This window comes from Astatotilapia calliptera, chromosome 12, assembly GCF_900246225.1.
Source record: "Astatotilapia calliptera chromosome 12, fAstCal1.2, whole genome shotgun sequence".
Lineage (NCBI taxonomy): Eukaryota > Metazoa > Chordata > Actinopteri > Cichliformes > Cichlidae > Astatotilapia > Astatotilapia calliptera.
Window position 1 is genome coordinate 9779637 of NC_039313.1, and position 24418 is coordinate 9804054.

A 24418-nucleotide genomic window follows, 5' to 3' on the forward strand; every position below is an offset into this window, starting at 1 on the left:
AACAGACAACCCTTCAGCTGTGATGAAATGTGGCTCCTGCACTGCAGTAAAAATCTCATCAGGGTTCAGGGTGGAGGTTCACTTCATTTTAAGCCCCTGACCTCCTCCTTTGTCTGCAACCACCGGTTTGCATGCTTAACTTCAAACACCAAGTCTAATTTGTTTGTAGTATGTTGCAGATGTGTCTTTCTGTGAATCAATTTTCTATAAAGACCTTGTTTTCAAGTTGTTCTTGAAACGCGGTATGTCTCCAGATGACGATGATGAAAGTATTTCACAAAAGACCTTGCAGTCTTTTCAGTAAAGCTGTAAAAAATTAGCCTTAATTTTCAACTACATGATTCTTAAAAAGTCCCAGTCCTGCCATTGCCATCGATTGGAATTTGTAGATGCTAAAATTGTCCACTGTTCCATTCTGCAGCAGTGACGTCATTATATTTAGAAACAAAGGTTAAGAATGACACCTATGTGCTTTAAAAACCAAGACGTGTTTATTTTGTGTGTTATTCCAGACATATTGTCCACTGTTCCATTGATGTTTGAGATTCTTTGGCCCTAGATGGTCTGCTCACATGACACATGGCAGACAGGCCGGAGATACGGCTATTTTTATTCTATATTGGTATTCATGTGCCGTTCGTGTTCAGATTTGCATAAGTTCACAGTGAAGCATAACAGATATTCGTCTGGATTTGTGCGTGTTCATGTGAGGAGGAAAGTGCAGCTGCCATAATGTGAGCAAAAAAAAACACTGGAGTATTTGTGCCTTTAATAGTTAATGTGTTGTTTTTTTTCCTAACTGTGCACAGAAAAACTGTGGAAATTTTCCCCAGGTAAGTTTCCACTACATTTTAATGACCCAAGTTAGTCCAGTGGTTGTCAAGGAAATCAACTTTTACAAAGATGATTTTTGTAAATTTGAGATTATCATGCTGTTTATTTCTCCCAAACTTAATTTAACTGTGAAAATACAAGAACAGCCGAGCTGGCCTGCAAGTCAAAAACCAGGGCATAAAACCAAAAGTTCATTAGCGCCACTATAATCTCAAGGATAACCGAAGAGACTCATACCCTTGTTCTCATTTCTGTCAGAGAGAGCTCAGTAATAAAAGCCATTCCACACTGACAGATGTGCCTCACTCTTTGTGAGTTACAATGTCAGAACTCAAGGTGAAATCTTTTTGTTATTAAAAAAATAACCCACACTCAGTTTAGTCCAGTGTGTCAATCTGCTGCTGTGAATGAGGACAGGAGAAGACCAACTGAGAATGCCTTGACCTGTAAGATAGGCGTTTATTCTTTTTCTTGTAACCATGTTCTGTACATGCTCGCCAAGAAGTTAGCAACTGAGAGAGGAAAAAAAAAAAAAAGAAAGTAAAAAAACCAAACAAACAAACCAGAGAGCAGGATTGAGTTAGTTCATTTCCATCCAAAAACATTTTTTATTGTCCTCCAAACTGAAAGGTTTACCCTGTGATTTGGCTTCTTTGATAAGCCAAAAAACATACATTGCATTTCCTCAGGTAGCAGTGGAGGCATACAAAGATCGTTTTGAGTGAGAGAAATTAATGGAAAGAGCAATACAGGATTCTCTCCTTCAAGTCACATGATGAGTAATCTTTGCATTCATGAGTAATGGAGAGAAGATTAATCTCAGATCACTGGAAGCTTGAGAAAGTAGCATCTGATCTTCATTAAGAGAGAAAGGAGGGAGAAGATGAAAAAAAAAAAAAAAAAAAAAAACAACCACATGAAGAACAGGGTCGCGTTTCTTCCATGTTAGAAAAGGCCTGAAAACGGTCACACTGCTGAGATAGTTTCATCTCTGGTTGCCTCCAAGTTGTGTATCGCTTTTATGTAGAGCATCTGTAGTGTACACAAATGGACACTGGATATGCAATTCAAAACCAAAGTGCCCACAGTTGATAGAAAGCAAGGTCACATGACCCAAAACAGGTAATGTCACACAAAGGGGAGGGAGGAGGGTGAGATTGGACTTGAAGGTAACCAAACGCCGTCATCAGTCTGTGTTCGTGTGTGTGTCTAGTGTGTGCGGTGAAGTGCCGGCGATGCGGCACTCAGCACCATTAATGTACAGTTACTCAGGTGTACGAACAAAAAGAGAAAGACCTCCCCGTCTAGTGACTGTGCAGTTAAAAATGGGCACATGGTGATTTAAGCTCATGCTTAAGTTGTGGTAAACCATCCAAGCACTTCTTTAATTTATAACTATAAATACACAGCAGCGTTTTTACCAGAGAGGCTTCTGTCTGCTCCTCTCCCTTGGTGAGTGGAGTGTGTGACAAGTTTCTCTTAAAATGGCTAACTACGCTTTACTCATCTGCTAAAGGAAACACGGGTTATGTGGATTTGATTATCAACTTTCATATAGATTTTTCTATAATATATTTATATAGTTATTTTTCCTTTCTCTCACGCAGCCACCACTCTTGCTTTCACATTCTCTCGTCTCACTACTTTTATTCAATGGACAACATAAAACATGGGGTGGAGTGGGGAGCAACAGAGCTGAAATGACATGATCATTGACAGATGATCACTGAGAGGAAAAAAAAAAAAAAAAAGCCAAGAAGAACTGCAGTCTTTTTGTCATCCATTGGCAGTTGGACTGACGCCGCAGTCAGCCAGTTACAATGGTGGTTTTGAGGGGAGGGAAGGGCCATGTCATCAAAGAGGCGGCGGAGGAGGCTCTTTCTTCGTTGGTGCCGTTTTAGTTGTCGTCTTCGTCGTCTTGGTAGCTGGGGTCATCTCCTTCAGGTTGAGGTTCTCCAGCGCCACGTCTAAGGTCATGACCTCAACACAACCCATGGCCTCGAAGTCAGCGAAATTCCGCAATGAACCGTGACAGTCATCCTCGTCCTCGGAGGAGGAGGCTGAGGCGTCCTCGTCTGGTAACAGTGTGGACAGCAGCAGCTCCGTCACGAACAGGCTCCTGTCGGCCCACTGGGCCTCGCACGCCTGGCGCTCTGCCTCAGACAGCCGTGGTTCGTTCAGCCTGCACAGAGAGAGACAGAAGGAGTGATGAGAATAAGAAATTTATTTGTAACATAAAAATCCTGTAACTACTTATTCCGCACTGAAAAATCCAAAACGTCTACTACTGGACACAAGATTTAGAGGTTTTTAAATTTCCACAAAGGGGCCAAACGTAATGCTTGCAGATAACTGCCTTAAACTAAGATTTAAAAGGAGTTTCTGATCACATGTTAAGCTGTGAACCAATGAGTGGATCACACATACATACTCAAACGAGCATGCACGTGGTTGTTGCTAATTTTTCCACTCAATTTCCACGTTCTCTGCACAGAAAGAATTTCTAAACACAGGTAATAAGTAAAATACATTTAAAAAAGAAAAACAAAAGAGACTTGAAAATAAAAACATTTAAAACTGGCACACCTGCTGAGTAGAAACTGGGAGCTATGTGCAGTATGCTGTGTGTTGGGCTCGGGTGGGCCCGGGTTAGGGCTTGGGTTGGTATTATGGTTGGCGCTTGGGTTGGGGTTTGCAGTGGCTGAATTGGTATTTAGAATAGCATTGGCTCGGCCGCCACCTCTGGTGGCATTTCGGGCAGTCTCCAGCTGTTGACGTGCTGCCTGGGCCTGCTGGCGTTCCAGCTGGAGTTGCATCTGAAGCTGCTGGAGCTGGGAGGCAGACGGGCCCGAGCTGAGCTGACCTCCTGCTGAACGCCGTACCCCCGACAACTGAGACAGAAGCTCTGGAGGAACAGAAAACAACAGTGGTCAGTGTAAAGCATTAAAGCTGATCATACTAACTACAGATGATAGCTCAATAATACATTTCTTTAAAAGATAGCAATATTTTATTATTTTCAAAATAATATATCAAGTCGGTCAAGCGTTTTATCCCTCAAAATATGCACTGATTAGTTATACTGTCACCAGCACACCAAATCAAAAGACAAATGTGATTTTCAGGGCTAAAACTCGATGAGCTGGATCAAGGGCTCAGCAGGTATAGTGGGTCATTAGAGAGGCGGCTGGTACCCGTGTGTGAGGCAGACTGAACAGGGTCCCTCATTATGGCACAGCTGGAGCTGACATGGCGAATGCCAAGCACTGAACCAGATTCAAATTGGGAACAGGATAATCAAGGAATTGCTACAGCAACAACTCTACCCACACATTTCTTTACCATCTACACAACACTTAAGTACATGCAGACACAAGTAGCAATGGTTTGTAATACCCAAGCTACAGCAGTTAGCTTACCCTTTTTTGTGAGGAGGAAAATATACTAAAGAAAACCTAATAAACATGCTACACCTGATTTAGTATTGAGCGCACTTTTTCTTTCCCTGTCAGACCTATATGATAATGCATATAACAATAAAGATAAATTAATCCTTTAGTGTCTTACTGTAATAATTTGTTGTCTGACTTGCACCTGGCTCTGCAGCTTCTTGCTCTACAATTATGTGCCCCACAGGAAGCCTGTAATAACAGGTGCTTTGGGACTGGGGACTAAGGGAAAACTACACACTGGGGAGCAGCATTTGAACCTTGGTGAGGTGACATTACTGGTTGGTGGGTTCAGACTATTTAAAAACTGCATCAAATGTACTAAAGTTAAGCTCAATAAAGCCTGGATTTCCAAGGGTTTTCGTAAAGTTAAAACCCATCGTTTACAGAGCTACCAGGATATTTTCCCCGTTTTTTGTTTTGTTTTGTTTTTTTTAAATAACACTTTCTGGTGCGGCATTTACATTTCAAGTCAGCGCAACATACGTCACTCATCGTTTACTGTCGTGCTGGGAGATTACCTATCATGGAAGAGGAACTAAAAATTACCCTGAAATGGCTTGGGTACTTTATTGAACCGTTCTTGCATACACTCATACTGAAGAAATCATCAGGCACTTCCTGAATCCAGTAAAAAAAATTTAAAAAAAAGTTTTTTTGAGTGTATGTGTGACTAACCTGCTATGGGGTCCATGGCCTCTCTGCTGTAGTTGGAGCTCTGTGATGAACTCTGACTGGTGGAAAGCCCCCCTGTGGTGCTGCTGGTGAAATGCATGTTAGACCTGCGGGCTCGCGGGCCCCCTAACCCGCGCCCGGGGTGAAACATCCTCCTCACATGCCGCACGCCACTGGACTCATCGTGATGCTTGCCGTCAAGGAACAAAACAAGAGCATAATATTGATACAACTAAAAGTCAAAAATTAATGAATAATAAAAAAAAAGTACAATTAAAAATAATCCATAAACCTCAAAATGTGCCTGATTGTGAATAACAGATATTTCTTGCTTATAAAATTGCTTTTTAAAAAACGAACAGTTAATAAGCGAGATGTAGCTCAAAACTATCGCTGCCACGCCTCTAAATGCTTCCCAGGACTTTTAATGAGCCATCTGCAATCAATACCTGCATAAAGCTCTCATGTCAACATAAACACAGAAGACAAAGAACTTTGCTGACTCGCAATCAAAAGTTATGGCTCTGTCAGTGAAGCTGTCAAAGGACTTGTTTGAGCTACGTTTCATTCAACTATATTTTTGCATTTGTGGTTTTCTTCACTGCACCCATTCAAAGTACGCTATAAATAGGCAGCCAGACTGCTGTTGTCAGTCCGAGTCTATTCACGAGTGTGCTTTTCAGCTGATTTCTGACAGGCTAAGTAGACAATCACATTTTAGCCATTTAGACAATTAGCTCAATTTAATGAATGTCCCTTTTTTGGGAGAAGGTGAAGCTTCTTTAACCTTTGCACAAGTGGTCATTTACTCATTTAAGTTACAATGTGTCTGCATTTTTATCCTCAAAGGAATGAAGGAGATAAGCATGCATGTCTGGAATCTAATTAGTTAAAACGCCTTGACAGAGCCTTGGGTTTATGCAAAGTTTAATAGCAATCAAGTAACGGATCAGATAAGAGCACTCCTAAGACTACTTAATTTTTTTTTGAGTAGAGAAATTTCCCAGATAATGCTTAAGTGAATGAAATACTCAGGTCTTATTTCCTGCACTGATTTCTGAACCACTAACATGTTACTGTCTTCTGCAGTTATATCATCAACAAAAATCTAAATCAGGTGATAAAACAATGCAAATCAGTGTTTCCATTATACATTTTTTTCCTCTTTCATAAAACAAGTCTACTGTAATGTTTCTGTCCATCAGCACTTTTTTCTTCATCTCTTTTCTGGCATCTTACAGAGCCAAGAGTAGAAAAAAACTGCAGCTTTTGGCTCCATGGATTTATATATAATGAGAAATAATAAAAGTAACCAGTAGAGGAAAACAGTACAGTATTTACAATATCAGTATCAATAAGGATCCAGATTGTATTGATAAATCCTGAGCAAATATCAATGACAATGCCACTAGGCATCAAAATCAGTGGAAACCCCTATGACAACCTGAAACAGCCAAATAACAAAAAAGATGGGAAAAAAGCTGAAAACACAAGTGCCACTGATCTGTTTTAGCCACATTTCCTCATGCTATTAATTTACCACTTAATCATGTGTTCATATTTTTGTTTTTGAGGCATGATAATTAGTCCATGTGCCTTCACTGTCGTGCATTGTCTATGCACCAGATCACCAGCAAACTGCTAAAGATTTTATTAACATAAATAAAATGTTAATGTTAAAATGGCTTGTCATGCAGAGTAGGCTTTAATACTGTAAGCAAAATATCAACAAATGTCAGTTCCACTGAACAGATGCCTCCTTGTTGCAATGATCTTTAAATAGACAAGGCTAGTTCAATGACATGAAACTCAGCATTTCTTTCACAATGCAGCTAATGTCACTTCATATCTGCAGAGATGGTACTTAAAGTACTTGAAAAGGATATCAAGTCTCTGGGTGCTCTGTGTTCAAGTGTTAGATGAGCAGCAAAGTCATCTGTCACATGATTTGGGTCACCACCAGGAAGTGCTGCACATATGGGGCAGATCTAAATGACAGAAAAACAGAGTGTGCACATTAGTTTTCACAACACACACACACTTCACCTCACACTCAACATTCACCACGAGGTATTAAATCCTCTTAAACAAACACTGTGCTTAAACACGAAGAAATGTAATATCAGTAAAGTGAAACCTGCATGTGAAAGGAATATATCCAACAGAAATTAATTTAAAAGGCACAGACTGCCATCAAAACATCAGAATGCTGCACAGCACTGGCTGTAACAATGACATTAATAAAAACATCAATATTTTAATACCTTGTAAACTCTGACTACTATTTCAATGCCAATTTTCTGCAGTAGTGACAGACTGATACCTGCTGTGCTTTCTCACGCCGTCATCTGACAGGAACTGACACCTGAGACTTTATAATGAGAGATATCTATGGGAGAGTTTCATGACAGAAAGAATGGCAGCTAATCGTTCACAGTTCCATCTTCCTCACTTGTTAAGTGATATTTATCTTTAAAATTTATCTATAAAAATCTGTTTATTCAATGCTGTCATTTTTTCCCCAGGGAAATGTTTTTCACAATTTTTTCTAATGTAATCACATTAGAAATTTCCACAATGTGATAAATTTTTGTTTGTACATTTAAAAAGGAAGAAAATTCAAATTATCCAAGCTAAGCTGCAGTGTTGATTTAACCAGAGCAGGTAGGCAATTCCTCATATATTCAAAGAACAAGGATTTTGTGTCACTTGCAAACATAAGGAGACATTAACAGTGTTTTTACACAATGGCTGTCTGCACCTGTGGGGAAGACATACTGTTAAATTTCATTCATTTTCGAATAAAAACTTATTGAGAACGCCTTTAGCTACATATGTTCTTGGCCTTATATGGTATCTAAGGGGACTGTATGACTTTTAACAATTAATATACTAACTTTCATCTGGTGTTCCTGGACAGATTGTGCCTCCCCGGTACTTTCTCAGTCTCCCTGTCTGCTCGTGCGCCTTTCTCACAAATTGCACACATAGAAAACTAGTTCTCCCCTTATTAGAATGAGAAAACAAATATAAAGCCATAACTGAAAAATCATTTTAAGTCAACAGCTTGGAAAGCTCACGTGCAGTCTCAGCTGTATAAGCCAGTGGTGGTGGTGTTTTTGTTGACTGTACAAAAAGAATAAGCTATAAATAGAGCTGCAAAGTCTGCCATGACTTGCAATTTGATTCTTATTTCAGACTCAGAAACTGACTCAAGGACTTTCAACAATAATACTGTGAACCAAGACAATAAATATATCATAAATGCATGCTGACAAACCCAACAAGATCCTGCAATGTGAGGCCCACTCAGACACTGATTCAGTTTGCTTAGTTAAGATAATATTGAAGGAAATGCAGCTGTTAATATCTGCACAAACATCAAGTTTAATTTCATGGAGCACCAACTTACCACTTCTGTGGAGGTCTCTGTATGCTCTGCAGCCACATGCTCCTGCAGGGACATCTCTGTGTAGCCCATTCTGCCACAGTAGGGACATGTGAAGGCTTGGGGCTGCTCCACCGAGAAGGCTTCACCACCATAGTACAAGTCTGGGAGGGAATAAACACCCACATTCCATGTAGTGTCAGTTATGTAGCAACATTTAAATGCAAGAGTTTAAGTTAAAGCTACAAGTATGCTATAAAATGTAAACACAATTAAAGATACTCTGTTAACTACAGTATTTTTACCCTTTACATATACCAGGAAACATAAATAAACCCATGCACATGAAACCATCAGCAAGTAGGCCATCTACAGACATAGTTACAAACTACAACAGTCCATTTAAGAAGAACATTTAGCTCCTAATGAGAGATCTACTCAGCACTCCATTAGTTGTTTAAAAAAACAAAACAACAACAAAACCCACCAACAACAACAGAAAAAACACATACAACAACATTAGCATTAACTTTGGGGTTATGTTTGAGTTAAATATAAGTGCAAATTTCACTTTTCCTACTTTCATAGTTAACACTCGCAAATAACAAACCCCCTCCCCCCTCAAAATGGTGTTTATTACAGTTAATATTCATTAATCTATAAACCTTGATTAATATTGGTTAATGTCAACTGTTTAACACAACTAATCATAAACTTAAAGATCCGATATTTATTGAATTAAAAAATTTAAAGATGTGTTCCTTGCCACGAGTCTTCAGGGATAATCAATGAAAAGCAATGAAAACATGCATTTATAGATGCATGCTCATCTATATTCATTCTACAGTCCATAATACCATCTTTTTAAAAATCAACACTTGTGTTGTCCAGCAACACCACTGCTACTTCAAATTCTTCCTTAATGTGAGCATAGGTTAAATAATAAAATAATAATAATAAAAAAAAAGGTACTTCTGAGCTGCTTTAGGCAGTTTGATTTGCAGGTAAACTCAAAAACTGAGTGGAAGAAAAACCATCACTGGGCTGAATTGGGCAGCAGCACGTTAAACAAATTGGCTGAAGGTGTTAATGTGCGTGTGGTAGCCTGTCTCTGTGTTAGCCCTGTGTTAGACTGGCAATGATGCAAATATTTGAATTATTATTTGAATGCAAATAAGTCATTGCTTTTTCTTGATTATGGAAGCTTTTTTTTTCCTTTTTTAAATTTGGTCTTTACAAACATCTGTGGGGGAAAAAAACAAAAAAACAAAAAAAACACCATCTTGATTTGACTCTAGACCTGGTGTGAAAGTTTCAGCTCTGAAAAAAAGAAACTGAGCACAACGCTAAAACTATACCAGAAAATTTTAATGTTCACATACCCTGAATAGTTCTATAGAGGTGCTGAGAAAAGCTGCTGATACGGGTCATTTCACAGAGACCAATTTATAGCACACCTTTTCTTTCACATCGCTTTTTTTTTTTTAAAGAGAAAGAAATCACCTATTACTAGCTACATGTATGACAACAACTCATGGCAGGGGTCTCATTTCCCCAAATAATCAAAAGAATTCTAATTCTAAAAGAATTTTTTTTTAGACATAGCTCAGTTGGTGGAAAACCAGCAGGCTCACTGAAAATGCTTGCAAAAAGTCAATAAAATATCACTGCCAAAAAAAAAGAAAACCTCTTATTAAGCTTGCACCTTCTGTTGTGTTTTCAGCAACAGTTGCTGTTTGTATTTGTTTTTTCACCAGGCTGAAAAAGAGCATCTTCAATGTGTGAAAAGCTGAACGGTAACATATTTCACAACATCAAGACAAGAAGTAATAACAGAAGCAGTCGTCCAAAAGGAAGACAAATGGCCCATTTAATCGAAAGAAATTTGGATTGTACCACGCTTACCCGAATGCTTAATTAAAGAATTAAGAATATTAAAAGATTTGGAGAAGTTTAATCCTTACTGCTGCCAATATAAAATATTCCAGTTATGCAGTGATAAATCAAACCCAGAAGGCCAACAACACACTCCCAAAAACTCCTCAGGCTGAGTCAAATCCATCACTGTTAAGCCATTTGGGAGCAGCCTTCCCATCTGAAAACAAAAGCCAGTGCCAGGAAAAGATAACATACGACATTGCACTTTTGCAATCTTATAAAATCTAGTGAAGGGAGGTTTATAAAATTAAAAAACAAAACAAAAAAAACAAAAAAACACTGCCAGTATTACCGCTCTGCCCTAACTGACAGTCGTGACCATCCCAAGACAATTCAGTTCTTTAGCATTTGTCACATTTTAAAGGAAAAAAAAAAAATACCACTGCACCAAGTTTGAAAACAGCTCATAATTTCTCCATCTTTTGTCACCCCCCCTCTCCCCTTCCCTCATACACCTGGCCCATACCTGGACTATCACTCAACACACCATATGAGCACACATCATCCCTCTTTAACAGCTGATAAATTCATGTTTGATTGCTTGACAGTTTACAGTCCCTCAGTTGACTCGACAGTGAAATACAACAGGCAATTACCCTCTATGAGAACTGGCTTACAGGCACTGTGTCTGTAATTTGAGGCTCAGTATTTCAACTAATGGAGAAATGTTCATAAATTCAACTACACTCCATTCTCATTCCTTTTAGCTGACTGTCTGTTGACATGGATGACATGCATATCATCTTTACTTACCAAAGTCAACGCGGGTTAATATACACTGCATGGGATGCTCTGTCGTGTGTCTGGTTGTAGTTGCACCGCTCTCGTAGCACGATGCGCAAAGATCATAGTCGTAGCAAATTAAACATTTGTAACGTCGTCCTCTGAAGTTACCCTTTAAACATGCATCACAGCTCACACCTGAGTGAAGACAGGAGAACAGAAGAGACAAAAGTTAGAAAATGTGACAGTTAATCAACTTTAATTAATTTTCAAAATCAAGTAATTGAAAACTTCATCTTTTGAGGATTGCCAGATTTATTACTGGATACAATTTATCACAGTTTCTCTGATACCATTAGGTTCACTGGATTACAACTAATATTTTTTTCCTTGTATGTCCACTTCAGTTAAACTGCAGTGAATAATATTCAAAACATACCTACATTGGAAATTTACAGAAACATTACCACTACATATTGTCTGGTTGGAAGATTTTAAAGTAATGGATATTCAGTTGATTTTTCAGTCCTGAGCCAGAATATCGCAGATCGCTGCAGAATTCCTGCCTCAACATTAAAACTAACACAATCGAGATAATTCAATGTTCATTAAGATAATTTATAATAAATATTAAGTGCACAGACAGCACTGTTTAGTCTGAACTGGGACTTTGAGAGAAGTCGACTCTTGTGGTAACATACTGGATTGCATTACTTTCTTGTGCATTTGTTTTGTTGTAGTTGGCTAAGCGTTTTGTTCAATATTTGCTTGTGTTGTGGTGGGCATAGGTGACTTGGAGTAGATTTTTGGCTATGTTCCTTACAAGTGTTTATTTATTGCACAATTTATAAATAAAGTGTTACTGTGTTACACTTAGTCCAAGTCCCATCAATGTTTAAGTAAAAACTACATTCACAACAGTGAATTACTAATTACCACTGTCTTCATTTCAGTACCTACATACATGTAATGCGCCATGTGAGATAGACTGTGGTCAAGTCCGGGCACTTTTTGATTGACTACGACAGTCGTACAGACACAGTGTACGCATGGCATGACACTGGTTTGTGTAACCCCCCCTAATATCTCCATTCATAACTATGAAGCTGTAAAAAGGTATATAAACGAGTGTGATAACGGTAACCCCTTCATGATATAACTCAGGCACAAACACCTTGACTGACAGCAAAGTTAAAAACAACAACAACAACAACACAGGCATGGCATGTAAAGGCCGCCCGGCCTAACCTTCGCAACCGGCTAACAATTTAACAACTTAACTCTTAGCTCACAGGCAAGTCATCAATGGTAGACTTTACCCAAGTCAATTTTTTGCCGGTTTGTGATCAGAAACGTCTTCTAACAACACTGCAAGACATCTACTCAACACTAATAACTAACAAGGTTGGCCACAAGGACGACGTGAATGTTAGTTTGCTAAATGTTAGCTTGCGAAACTTGATTCAGCAGGCCAGCAATGACCAGGAAGGAGGCTGAAACTAGCTAACGTTTACGACATACAAGTTTCAAACCCATAACGCCATCTGGGTCGCGTTCCACGCTTCTGTTTCCTATTCTCGACACTCCCCTCGCTCCCCGGCTCGTTAAGGTTAACCTACATTACCCATCTCCCAGGCTAGCTAGCACACTTAGCTAAAGATACGGAGCTCCTTCCGCTTATATGTCAGCGTTGTTTTGGTCAGTTAAAACAGAGTAGTGCATATGTTCTGAAGAGAGAAGACCAACTCCAAGAGTCCGTTATGATTAGACACCAATTCTCCCGGCAGCCATAATGTGCCCCCACGAAATTTCACTGCAACCTCGCTGCTAACACTAGCCTACGTTAGCTAGGATGAGCTGCAAACTAAGGAATTCTCGGCTAGCTAACATTAGCTAGCGGTGAGCTGTCATCGTTTTTAATCGCAAATCCCGTCTCTGCTTCCACCTCCGTGCTAAAGCACCTTCTTACCTTCATGACGGGACATCCTAGCGCAGCCCCTTGCTCGGGCTCCTTCGCCTTGCAATGCAAAATAATATGAGTGAAGAGAAGAGAAGCCGGGGCTGGCTGGCTCTCCCTGGCCTCTTCCCTCATGAAGGATCCGGTCTGGCTCGCTGCCCCCTCCCTCTCCTTCTCCCTCCGCCTCCTGCTGTGTCACTGTCCAGTGCATTGTCACTCCATGCACACGGTGGCGCTGTTGTTCCATTTTATTTTTTTTACCACAAATGCTGCTTTGGGTCGCTTGTGGATGAACTATAGTGACCTTAGTTCTCACTTTTTTAATTTACCGTGAATTTCAGCATTGAAAATTCTCACAAGTGTTTTTTAAATCATTAAACAGGAGGTGCAACTGGAGTTGGAACAGTTGAAGATAATGAGATTTTCATTGTGTGACCAGGAAGGACGGGATTAAAGTGAGGAAGAGCTCCGGTTGAGCAGGTTCATGAATGTAGTAAAGGACAACATTGAGCGGGTTGGTGTGACAGATGACTGGGTGTTAGGGATAGTTTGAGATGGATGCAGATGAGGTGTCGTGACCTCTAATTATTGCTCATTCCAGTTCTACCCACTTTATTTAATTTTTAGCATCATCAAACAGCCACAGCATTAGAATAACTGACAGATTAGGTGAATTTTCATCATTGCCTTACAATGAAATGTTATGCTGGGTCAGGATATCAGGTGGAATAATCTGCTCCCACCAAACCAGATCCAAATCTCAAAGGATCCTCTTCCAACGCCCCCAGATCCCGGGCCATCAGGATCACTAACGACTCCAGCCATCCTGCTTACAAACTGTTCAGGCCACTGAGGTCAGGGAAACGCCTCTGTAGCCTGAAAACAAGAACTGAAAGGTTCAGGAGGAGTTTTTACCCACAAACAGTGAGACTCCTCAATCAAAACACAAATCGGACAACATGATGGACAATTCCATACACAGTATATAATTTTCCTTTGAGTTTTATCCTTATTTTTATTTGTACTTTATCATATACATCTGTATTTATGTAAATACGTACACTATAGCTCTTAACTATTACAGCGTAATATTTTGCACGATATTATACATTTTTATACTTTTATATAGATATTTTTTATTATAAGTTTAGTAAGATGCACAGTCGGGGGGGGGAGTACTTTTTAGCCGGAAAAAACATTTCACTGTGTGTTGTACTAGTTATAACTACATGTGACAAATAAATAAAGAATTGAATTGAGATCATACATCCCTGTCCTGGTGCCAAAGCTTGTTTGGTGGGTGCCCATACAATATTAGTTGGGAGGCTTGATTTGATCATGTCAGCTACTGTCAGATGCTCCCTTATTCACAAATGGTCACCACAGCAGGTTGCTCAGCATGATGATTTGGCAGACGTTTATGCACCAGGTGTTGTTCCTGATGCAACTCTAAAGGGATCTACTCCCCAGACCAAACCAAGGATGACCACACATAACGTCAAAAGGTATTTAATCTTGGAAGTTTGTTATTTAGTCATTTATTTTTATTCAACACACCAAGACTGAGACATCTAAAAGCTTTGTGTGTGAGTTCTGCTGAGAAGCTGCTGCTGCCAGGATGTCATCTCAGTGGTCTGCCAACACTGCAAGCTTTGTTCTAACTTCATGGCTCAAAATTGAAGTTTTTGACAGTAATTTAAGGAAGGAGTAACGGCTGCACTAGATGAAGATGTTTAAATTATACTGGAGAACTGCTGATTATTTTTGTATTTCACAGTGCCTCATTGTTGCTTCTTGCCAGGCAGACCTTGTAGAGCGAAATCAAGACAGGTCAGCAAAGTGCAGAATCAAACTGGCTCACACATTTGGCAGCTTGCTGAGGTATGTGGATGGAAAGAATAACTTTAATTGTGCATGCAAAGCTATTTTAAATTTGACGCAAATGTCCAACATCAGCTTGATTCTGGGAAGTCCACAAGCTTTTCTTTTCTTTTTTTTTAATTTTTAATAAGAAGCAGAAAAAAATAAGTTTATCTGGTAAAACATATGTTGACCTCTAAACTACAATCTTTCTAATTTTATTATTTCCACAGCATACAGAGAAATGTTTAGTTTTAGACCTCAAACACCTTGGGGAACTCTATAATACCCCATGAAATTGTATCTCATATTTACTTATTTGCCAGAGGTGAAAGAACACAGGGCAATGCTCTACTACTGGAAAGTTTCCAAACATGCACAGACGTCACAGAGGTAATCATCTGACCCACGCCTTTTTTTCCACATAGATCTCACACAGCACAGTGTGATACCTATATTAGCACAGTATATGGGCTTGGAAAGTAAATAAATACTTTGCAGATCTGCATATCTATGTCTCCAGTCTTACCAAACAACTTAACAACATAATTCCAGCCAGACTCATCACATGCACCTGAAGTCCACCAATCATATTATATCTATTCACATCCAGCATTGCTGGCTCCCCATTCCCGAACCGTCCAATACAAGATTCTGCTCCTAAACTTCAGACCATTTTGGCCTTGTCTTTTTAACTTTGTCATCAAAGCGCTCAACTTAAGCTATAGCCCTCTGATATAATCATTTCTGATCCTGTACATTCTGGTCATTTTCAGGTGAAATCTTAGCATCTTCAGCTTTGCCACCTCCAGGTTTACTCCTCAATTTACGACTCACAAAGACAGTGAATTTTTTTTGTTATAAGGCAACCTTGAATGTTTTGAAAGGCACCTGGAACCCTCAGGGGATCAAGTAATGTAGTATTGAGTCAGTCAGGTGCATTGTCTCATCTTATCACTTGAACTTTAGTGCCCTACTGAAATCAAAACATATACTTTCCTATACATTTTTATATAAATGGGTGTTAAAAATACGAAAAGTTACTTTGGACTGCCCTTTGTCACACAGTGTCACGCTCCTCCATTCAAGAATACATTTTAGTATGTCTTCTGATTTTTTTCAAAATTGTAAAAAAAAAATTCAAAAAGGACATAATTTCTTGGTCAATTTGTGCAGTGAAGCACTATGAAGGATATGGGTTATTGGCATTTCCATCACTGCTTGTTTCAGTGCACTGATGGCTCATTGTTAGTTTTTCATTAACGTAAAGCTGTACTGTGTGTACCCTCATTTGATTGCACGATGTGATAGATTACACACGCAGTGACATCTTAGACAGACAGACAGACAGACAGATAGGATCTGTGTAGTTATAGTGCCTTAAGGTAGTGAAAAAAGCAAAATAAAACATAAGAAATTGCGCTGTAACTATTTGCAGAGATGCGTAAAAACTTTTTTAGATGTCAGGTATCAGGCGCTGTTGGGGTAGCAGATGACACTTCCAGCTGGTGATGTGTGCACACAAAAAACAGTGGTGTCACTTTAACAGGGACCTTTGCGTGAGTGCACCCATTCTTCGTCTCATCAACTGAAACTGGTTTGCGAGCTAAGCTGATGATTTGGCAGCATGCCAGGCAGGGGGAGAGAGACCCCTTCCTTCTCCATACAACCAGCAGCCTTTTAAATATTCCTATATGAGCTCCCATTGGATATTCTTTGTATGACTGGATTTTTTTTTAATGTTGGTATTGTAAAAACGCCGTCTCGTTTCAGTGCGTCTTTCAGCGTTCAACTGTTTTTTGGTTTTTGTTTGCTTGTTTCTTTTTTGAGAAGGAGCGCCTCCTGGATTCCTGGAACATTTCTATTTGAAGTGCTCTCTGGATGAGCAAAACATAAAAAATAATTTAAAAAAGAAAGAAAGCGTATTTTCGCATTCTCTTTGGGTGTCTCGGAGTTTTCTTGAATTTTTGTCTGCATATTCCTTTCGCGTCTTTTGTCATATGTTGCCTATTTTTACCCTCATCTGTCCGGTAAGAAAACAAAGACGGGAATTGTATGATCTTCAGACCAATACAAAACAATTAATTGCGTCTGACGCCTATACACCCTTTAAGGGTTAAAGTGAGATAGGCTACTACGATTCATTCAACCTTTCCACGCCCTCAACGTAAACAAATGGGGGCTTGACCAATAAGATCCGCCATAGATCAGCCGATGATCAGATGACCGAAAGGAGAAACTATTTAAAACTGTAATGACACGCTTCATTCACAGCTTACACATTTCTGGAGCCGGTTCTTAACAGGCGCACACGAAAACGCATCACCGGCTCTTTTGTTACCACTGAATTTCAATCGCTCACCAGCGCACCTCGTTGCCGGCAGTACTACCAAAAAACATTTTATATCCTAAGAAAGCTTTCATTTCGTCCACACTCATCTGTGGCTGAGAAATGAATCATAAAAGCGTTTTAATCAGGATTTTCCTACTATGTGCTTATCCGCTTTTTTCATCAGCAACTGAGGAAAACGCCGTTCTTAAAGGTAAGAAATGGCTTTTTTGTCTATTCATTCGCTAATTGCTCTCTAAAATAAAGGGAGAGGGTGAAAACCTCACGTCTAGCATACAGCGGGGTATATATCATACGCCTGAGAAAATCCTAAAATTCTCCCACGTCTCGCTTGATTAATGCGCGTCATTTTTAGACTAAATTACACATTTGAACAAGTGTGGCGGGCAGAGCAAAGCAGAAAAACTGGAATGGATTTAAAGGACACGAGGGCGACGTGTCCTTTTTGGAAGGAGTCTTCAAGTAGAGCCAGGACACAACGCCACGTCTGTGCGCTGCCCTTGGAAAGATGTCCTGCTGAATCCGCGTTTTACTGCAGACTTCACGAGATCGTTTTTATTACCCAGCTCAGCTGAAATCATTTTGGTCTGTGTGGCCCATTGGGGCGTTGAGTTCATGTTGAGCACACTGTGAAGTTCCTTGACACAATGTGCGATGTTGGCTATAACTAAAACTGATCTTTACTTGCTGCGAGGGTAAACCAGACTTCATTCGGTTCATTAAGAGCGTAACACAATGAGACTAAATTAAAAGTCCTATTCAAAACCAATTCGGACTGTACAGCTTTAAAATCAAGCACGGCTGCAATTATTTTTAAACTTGGAAACAGTCGGCTTCTTTCACCAGGCGTTTTAATCTCAGGCTTGAGACAGGTATGCTAAGTTGTGGCATAATTATGAGCTGTAGCTGCAGATTTGTGAAAAAGATGAACTGAAGAAGCATAGCGATGACTTTACTGCTTCTTGAGTCCAGCTTGCACCTAACCGTTGTTCAAGAGCAAATCTTGGCAGCAAAAGCAGGTTTATTTTGTTTTTCAGCCCCTAAAGGCTGAAAATAAAGACAATATAAACAGTCAATTTTTATATTTATTATTGTGCATTTTTCTCCTCAGGTGAAGACAGTGGGCAGAATGACTTGTCAACAGACAGCCACTCTGTTGCTGGCATCATCAAGTACAACATGAGAAAGAGCTTAGATCTGGAGCAGGAGGGCTGCTACCTGAAAACTGGCAAGAATGACTGTCTAGAGAAATGTGGCTTCAATGCTACAGCCAAGACTATCTTCATCATCCATGGCTGGACGGTACATATGAATGATAATTTATATCTATCTGTTAATAAGCATCTGTGTAGTTTAGGTTATTTCTTTGGCTTCCTAGGTCACTTTCTTGACTTCAGAGTGAATCAAGCTTAAATGTTTTAACTATTTATTTTTGATTGTTGGGGGTAGCAGAAAGATGCTTACATAGTTAACAGTCTGACCAATGACTGACTTCTGCTGTCCTTTCCTCTTAGATGAGCGGGATGTTTGAACACTGGATGCACAAGCTCGTCTCTGCATTAATGCAACGTGAAAGTGAAGCCAACGTGGTGATTGTTGATTGGATATCAAGGGCCCAGCAGCTATACCCTGATGCAGTCAACCACACTTATGGTGTTGGCCTTGATATTGCAGCGCTGCTCAACTGGCTTCAGGTATGTACAGTAATTTAAAGAAGCTCCCACCCACCCAGAGTACCAAAACTAAACATTCAAATATTAGTAATGCTTCAGTGGGTTTCTATTCAGCCTTTTCTTTTTTAAACTATAGAAAGTGAAAACTGATGTGCAACTAAATTGTAACATCCCAGTGGACACCAAGGTGCACTCGTGCATAACTTTATCAAAGGCAAAATGGCTTCATTTGCAGAACTGATGTATAAATGGCTTTCATCATAGCCTTAAAGTGTAACATTGTGCTTCTGATATAGTACAACATGGTTGCTCCATTTCTGAAATCTTTTTTTTTTTCTTTTTTTTTTTTTTTAAGCGTAATATACTTGTTTTGTTTTTTTGCTTTGAGTACCTTTTTGTTTGTATGGTTCGTTTTCCCAATTTCCAAATAAGATCAGTGCATTTAGCACTTCTAAGGCAAAGACAACAATTCCCATTCAGTGGGACTGTTACAAAATTTTATCAGTAAATAAAAGGCAATTCAGAAAGCGTTCAGGCATCTTGCCATGTAGTTGTAAATGTAGACAAAGAGTGTCACTGAGACAGAGGGTGGAGGCGCTGCTCCATGGAAGGAACTATCAGTGGATTCTGTTCGGGTTAACTGAGCCTGGCTCAGCTGCAGGCACAACTCATCATTGGCTGAAATCCAGGCTCTGTCCATTGTAGGCCACTGTGGCAGCAGCTGACATCTTTATATATATATATTTTTTATTGTTTCCTGAAACAGGATGAGCACCAGCTCCCTCTGGAGAATGTCCACCTGATTGGTTATAGTTTAGGTGCTCATGTGGCAGGCTACGCAGGAATGCATGTACGAGGGACCATTGGCAGAATCACTGGTAAGTTGGAAGTAATATGAGCCAGAAAAAATAGCCCTTTAATTTGAGGGTTGCCTCATTTGCTTGACCTTTCTAATCTTTGTTCTTCATAGGTCTAGACCCAGCAGGACCGATGTTTGAGGGCGTGGAGAAGGAGAAGCGCCTCTCACCAGATGATGCCGACTTTGTGGATGTTCTGCACACATACACTCGGGAGGCTTTGGGTGTGAGCATTGGAATCCAGCAGCCAATTGGGGACATTGATATCTATCCTAATGGCGGTGACGTGCAGCCGGGCTGTGGACTTGGGGACGTGCTGGCAGTGGCAGGAAGTAAGTGGCTGAAAGTCTTTACTTTTGCATGTATCCCCTATGTTTAAAAAAAAAAAAAAAAAAAGAAGAAAAAGAATCCTACTGACCTTTAAACTATAATCTACTATACTCAACTTTTCTAGATTTCATGGAGGTGATGAAGTGTGAACACGAGCGCGCTGTGCACTTGTTTGTGGACTCTCTGATGAACAAGGAGCACCTGAGCTATGCCTTCCAGTGCACTGGGCCCGACCGCTTCAAGAAGGGAATCTGCCTGAGCTGTCGCAAAAACCGCTGCAACAAAATTGGCTACAATGCCACAAAAATGCGCAAGAGGCGTAACAGTAAAATGTATCTGAAAACCCGGGCTGACACACCTTTCGCAGGTGAGATACAAGAAGAATGAAATGTGTGAAATGTTATGACGTGTACTTCCTAGAGCAAAAGTGATAAGCAAGTACTATAACCCAATCTGTTTTCATATCTTTAACCTCTATATCTAACTTGTTTTATGATTTTACAGTTGCAGTGTAAACTACTACTGTACACACACCTACACTAGATCAAGTATTAACTCTTGCTTTTTGTTCAAGGCTACCACTACCAGATGAAGATGCACGTGTTCAACAAAAAACAGTCTGATGATGCTGATCCCATCTTCAATGTCAAGTTGTATGGCGAGCACAAGGACACAGCTGATATGTTTGTTGACGTGTAAGTTCAAAACCTAAACCCTTCCTGCCAAACCAGTCTTCTTTCACAATGTCTCAACATGACAATGTGTAAATCGCTAACGGCTCAGTTACAGTCCTTCTGTATGCACAGTGTGGTAGTTGTTTTTGACTGAATGTTGTACTGAGAAACAATCAGATTATTTCTATACATTTAGAATTTTCAACTCGAGTGCTTGTTCTGAATTTTTTCAAAGTGGTCTTGGGCTGTACAACAAATTTGGTGGCAGACTGAAGCGAACAGCAGTTTTCATAAATATACAAGCGTGCCAGGGCAATATGACAGCTCTCTGAAGACTGTTTATTTTAGAGGTCTACTTTAGTTGCAAATGCTTGATCTTAAAAAATGGTGGACTTAAACACAGCTTCCTTTTAACGTGGTTTTTTTTTTTTTTTTTTAAACAAATTTCTTACTACTTGTGCAGCCGCGATAACACCATTGGTCTGAACATGACAAACACCTTCCTGGTTTTTGCCGAGGAAGAGATCGGTGAAGTGCTCAGGATCCGTCTGAGTTGGGAAGGAGAATCCGACTCCTGGAGCTCTATGTGGAAAAACATCAAGAAGAATTTCTGGGGCTGGAACGCCAACCCTTCCAAACCCGTGCTTGAAGTTCGTCGGATGCGTGTGAAAGCTGGAGAATCACAGAAAAAGTGAGCTGAAGGGTCAAAACTGCAGTTGCCAGTCTTAATGGTGCAGAATTAATTTTAATTAATCTGTTCAGACACTGACTGATGCTTTGTGGTGTTACAGGTATGCTTTCTGTGCCGAAGACTCTTCAAAAACGGAAATCTCTCCAGGGGAATATATCAATTTTATTAAATGCCCTGATGGCTGGGATGCAAAACCGAGAAAACGGTATGAAAAGTTGAAAAACTGGAAAAATTCAAATTTATCATTACCTGGTCCTGTAACTTAAAGTTGGGTTTATGGTGTATGTAATTATTCTGCTCTTTCTGATCAACAGGGTGCCCATGTAACAATTCGGCTCTCCCAACAACCAATGCACCATCACCATGGGGGAATCCAACATGAATCAGGAAGAAGCTGTGCCCTCTGTATTTGAGCACTTAGGCTTAATCAGCACGTGGTGAAGGGGGGAAGTGGGCGGGGGGGTTCAGCTCTAGTGGAAGGTTTCCACTGACTTCTGAAAATAAGAACGATGGGTTTCTCTCAGCATGCGGCGGTTGCAAAATGGTGCACAGCCTGGAAGTGGTGGCACTCTCAACTGTGTGGGTTGCCTGAGAAGTTACAGAAAGTTCCTCTGTGTGGACTAGTGAAGTAGAGATTTCTGCCAGTGGACACACCAGCAGTTATAGTCACTGTACTGTACAATTTTTAAAATATTTATTTATGAATAAATGAAAGCACTGCAAGACAACCTTATTTATCAGAGCACACCCCATAATGGAGCGCATGTTGAATGAGTTTCTTCGAGATGCAGTATTTGTGTATTAATGTGCGTGTTTGTACCTGTGAAGTGTGCCTTTCTGCTGAAAGAGATTACTGATACACTGTTTAATTGAAGGAGATGTCAGTCTTATTGGATCCTACCTTTCTGTGCTTTTGTGTGTAGTTACTGTATGTGACTTACTTTTGAGGGGATGTGTCTGTACATAATGTAAATACATTTGTTTCTTTTGGAGAAATAAATTCACACTTTGTTTGTAGCAGCTTGTGCCTTGTCCATCATTTCAAGATTAAATCGGTGTTGTGGCCTACTCACAACATAGAAGATGAAACTATTTAACCTGAAGATTCACTTTGATTTTTCAGTAATCAGAGCATGTATATTTGTCACACTGTCATGTTCATGTGACATTTCTGTATGACTCAACTTTAGGAGAACGCTGAAAGTGAATGTTTTCTGAAAAAGACTCCACTACTGCTTGTGAGAACATGCTTTTACAGCTCACACTGCAACTGATGCTTGAACTTCAAGCGCGCCTGTTACCTCCTGTGAGGATTCACTTTATATTTGAAATATAAGCTGAACACCTTTCATTATAAAAGGAGTTTGATGCTATTCTGAGAAACTAGAAGAAATGGCTAAATGTCATGGGGTAAATTTGCAGTGTAGTACACTCTGATTTCTGCTCTGCTTGTAAAATTTGTTTTTTTTCTCAGGCCTTGAAAGATGTCAGGAGAAACGTCAGCATTGCTTCCTCTAAGCTATAGTTTCTGAATAAACAGGAAAACCTATGACACTTCATGGTTCATAGCATACAGTGGCATGGTTCAACCATGGCATAGGTTGAGCTGAGCAGAATTTTTTTTGTTTGTTTGTTTCTTGTATACATGTTGACTCACTTTATTCTGCTGTAACACAACACGCAGTTAATATCCAACTGGATGTGTTCCTTCCACAAGCTTTTCCAGTCTTTAATGAGACATCCATTTACTGGAGCAGGACCCCCCACCCACCCCAAACACAAACACACACACTCACTCACTTTTTTCCCATCATATTACTCCTTCACAAACATCTACGTCACAACTGCTATCCTGTGATGTTTCACTGAAATTCTTTGAATACATTTAGACCCTTGATATCACTCGGTTGCCTTGACTAAACATGGGAAAAGAGTGTAATAAGCTGACAGATGTGTGTGAAATAGTGTACTTGAAGATTTCTAGGTCTAGTAATGCCTTCAGATGTGCTGTATGTAACGTGAGATGGGTCCTTGTGATCGTCGCTGCTGCCTGGCAGCTATTTACGTATGATCTATATCAAGACTTCCTATCTCTGTCAAAGTTTTAATTGTTTTCCTGTTCTGCTGTCTGATTGCTATCTTCAGTGGTTACTTTTGCCTGTGTACAACTCTGCTGACCCATTTTCACCAAGACAAACAAACATCTGCTCAGAAAATGTCTGTGGTTAAAGGCATGAAGCTGGTTTTACCACCACGCTAAGCTGACCACACAATATTGTTTCAGTGACTCACTCCAGTTTCATAGTCATAGGGTATTTTAATGCCATTAATGTCGTCTGCCTCCAGAATGGAAAACAAGCCATAGCCTTTAGCTTTTAGTCACTGTTTGAAACATGTCTTTTCTGTAACTGGAACTTATTGGCATCTTGACTTATTCAGAAATGATGAAAATGCAAAGGAATCTTAACCTCAGTACAGACAGAACATTTTCAAAACCTCTGATGGTTAAATATAAAATGCCAAACAAACCTTGCGGTGGTTAAACTTCTGCTTTCTTGGTGTTTTGTAAACTGATGTGTTTTATTAAATTTTTATTTAATTTAATGATAAAAAAACTGTCAGTTTTGTCATTTTGTGTCCACCAATTTTCACCATCACACCATCACCATGGTGGAGCCATAACAACCCATGATATAGAAGTTTTAAAACAATTGAACCTGAGGATTCTCTTTGATGTTTTGTTAATTCAGATATTTTCTGTTCATGTTTGGATTAAGGCATCGAAACAAGTACTTCGCACGCACATTTGAAACTCCTGCACGACCCATCGTTATGAGAAATTTGCAAACGAAAGTCATCTTGAAAAGTGAATCTGCTACCATATAATGCACTTGTGAGTGTATGCACGTGCCAACTAGCAAAAAAGAAATTGTCTTTTTCTTTGAAGTTTATCATCTTTGTCTGTAGATTCTGTTTCTGAAAGTATCAAGTGTTTACAATTTCCATGAAATGTATTTAA

At 39.7% G+C, this 24418-nt stretch overlaps 2 protein-coding genes across 2 annotated transcripts; one reads left to right on the forward strand and one right to left on the reverse strand.

Moving 5' to 3' along the window:
* Nucleotides 1-1263: 1263 nt before the first annotated feature.
* Nucleotides 1264-13122, reverse strand: LOC113033508 (E3 ubiquitin-protein ligase KCMF1-like). Its single transcript, XM_026187363.1, has 7 exons — nt 12977-13122; nt 11038-11205; nt 8371-8510; nt 6845-6946; nt 4962-5142; nt 3421-3739; nt 1264-3016 (listed from the first exon to the last, which is right to left on the reverse strand). The coding sequence occupies exons 1-7, from the start codon at nt 12990-12992 to the stop codon at nt 2689-2691; spliced, it is 1254 nt and encodes a 417-aa protein (XP_026043148.1). The 5' UTR covers nt 12993-13122; the 3' UTR covers nt 1264-2688.
* Nucleotides 13123-16727: 3605 nt separating this feature from the next.
* On the forward strand, nt 16728-22416 carry lipg (lipase, endothelial). Its single transcript, XM_026187759.1, has 10 exons — nt 16728-17367; nt 18286-18476; nt 18689-18868; nt 19614-19725; nt 19818-20036; nt 20159-20401; nt 20609-20729; nt 21172-21399; nt 21500-21604; nt 21714-22416. The coding sequence occupies exons 1-10, from the start codon at nt 17277-17279 to the stop codon at nt 21724-21726; spliced, it is 1503 nt and encodes a 500-aa protein (XP_026043544.1). The 5' UTR covers nt 16728-17276; the 3' UTR covers nt 21727-22416.
* The last annotated feature ends 2002 nt before the right edge of the window (nt 22417-24418 follow it).